This window comes from Eimeria tenella, genomic scaffold, assembly GCF_000499545.2.
Source record: "Eimeria tenella Houghton genomic scaffold, Eth_scaff2311, whole genome shotgun sequence".
NCBI lineage: Eukaryota > Apicomplexa > Conoidasida > Eucoccidiorida > Eimeriidae > Eimeria > Eimeria tenella.
The window spans coordinates 2347-3093 of NW_013542170.1; the positions used below are offsets into that span (position 1 = coordinate 2347).

A 747-nucleotide genomic window follows, 5' to 3' on the forward strand; every position below is an offset into this window, starting at 1 on the left:
GGGGCTACTGGCCCGAGCAGCAGGTGCCAGTGGAGAAGGACTCGCAGCAGCAAATTGGAAAGCTGCCGGCCCCCTTAGCAGCAGCAGTCAGCAGCAGCTGCGAGGCCTTTGCTGCAACAGCAGCACTTTGGCTGCTGGAGCCTCGCCACCCTTTGTCCAAAGTTAAGATGAGGGGCCCCCAAGGGGGGCCCCCCGTTTGGGTCCCCATAGCCCACGCAGCAGTTCTGTTGGTGCTGCAGCAGCAGCAGCAGCCGCAGCAGCCAGCCGCAGAAGGCAGCATGCACGTTGAAGAGGAGCAGCAGCAGCAGCAGCAACAGCAGCAGCAGCAGCAGGGTGAAGTTGAGGGCATGACTTGTAGGGAGATTGCTGCGGAGTTGTGTTGCACCGAGGGCCTCGTGTGGCAGTCCATAAAGCAGCTGCTGCAGTTGCGGTGGGTGCAGCGCAGCAGCAGCAGCAACAGCAGCAACAGCAGCAGCAGCAGCAGCAGAGGCTCCAAAGAAGCCACGGAGTCTCGCTATGTCCTCTTCAAGGGGGGCCCCTCCGCAACGGCCCGCGAGAGGTCGCGGGCTGAAGCGGCACAAGCTGCAGCTGCTGCTGCTGCTGCTGTTGCTGCTGCTGCGCCGAGTCTGCCTGCAGATCGTACTAGCCCTCAACGTGGTCTGCTGCTGGGTGCTGCAGCCCCTCCGGACCCCGCTGCTGCTGCAGCTGCAGCTGCTGCTGCTGCTGCTGGTGAGGGCAGCAGCAGCA

The 747-nt window shown here is 63.9% G+C and overlaps 1 protein-coding gene across 1 annotated transcript; it reads left to right on the forward strand.

Annotated features, from left to right (window-relative positions):
• Positions 1 to 167: 167 nt before the first annotated feature.
• On the forward strand, positions 168 to 559 carry ETH_00041430 (uncharacterized protein; the record flags this gene model as incomplete). The annotated part of the gene is made up of 1 exon (XM_013374854.1): positions 168 to 559. A coding segment is annotated over one exon (392 nt), but the record flags the coding sequence as incomplete, so codon positions are not given.
• Positions 560 to 747: the final 188 nt, after the last annotated feature.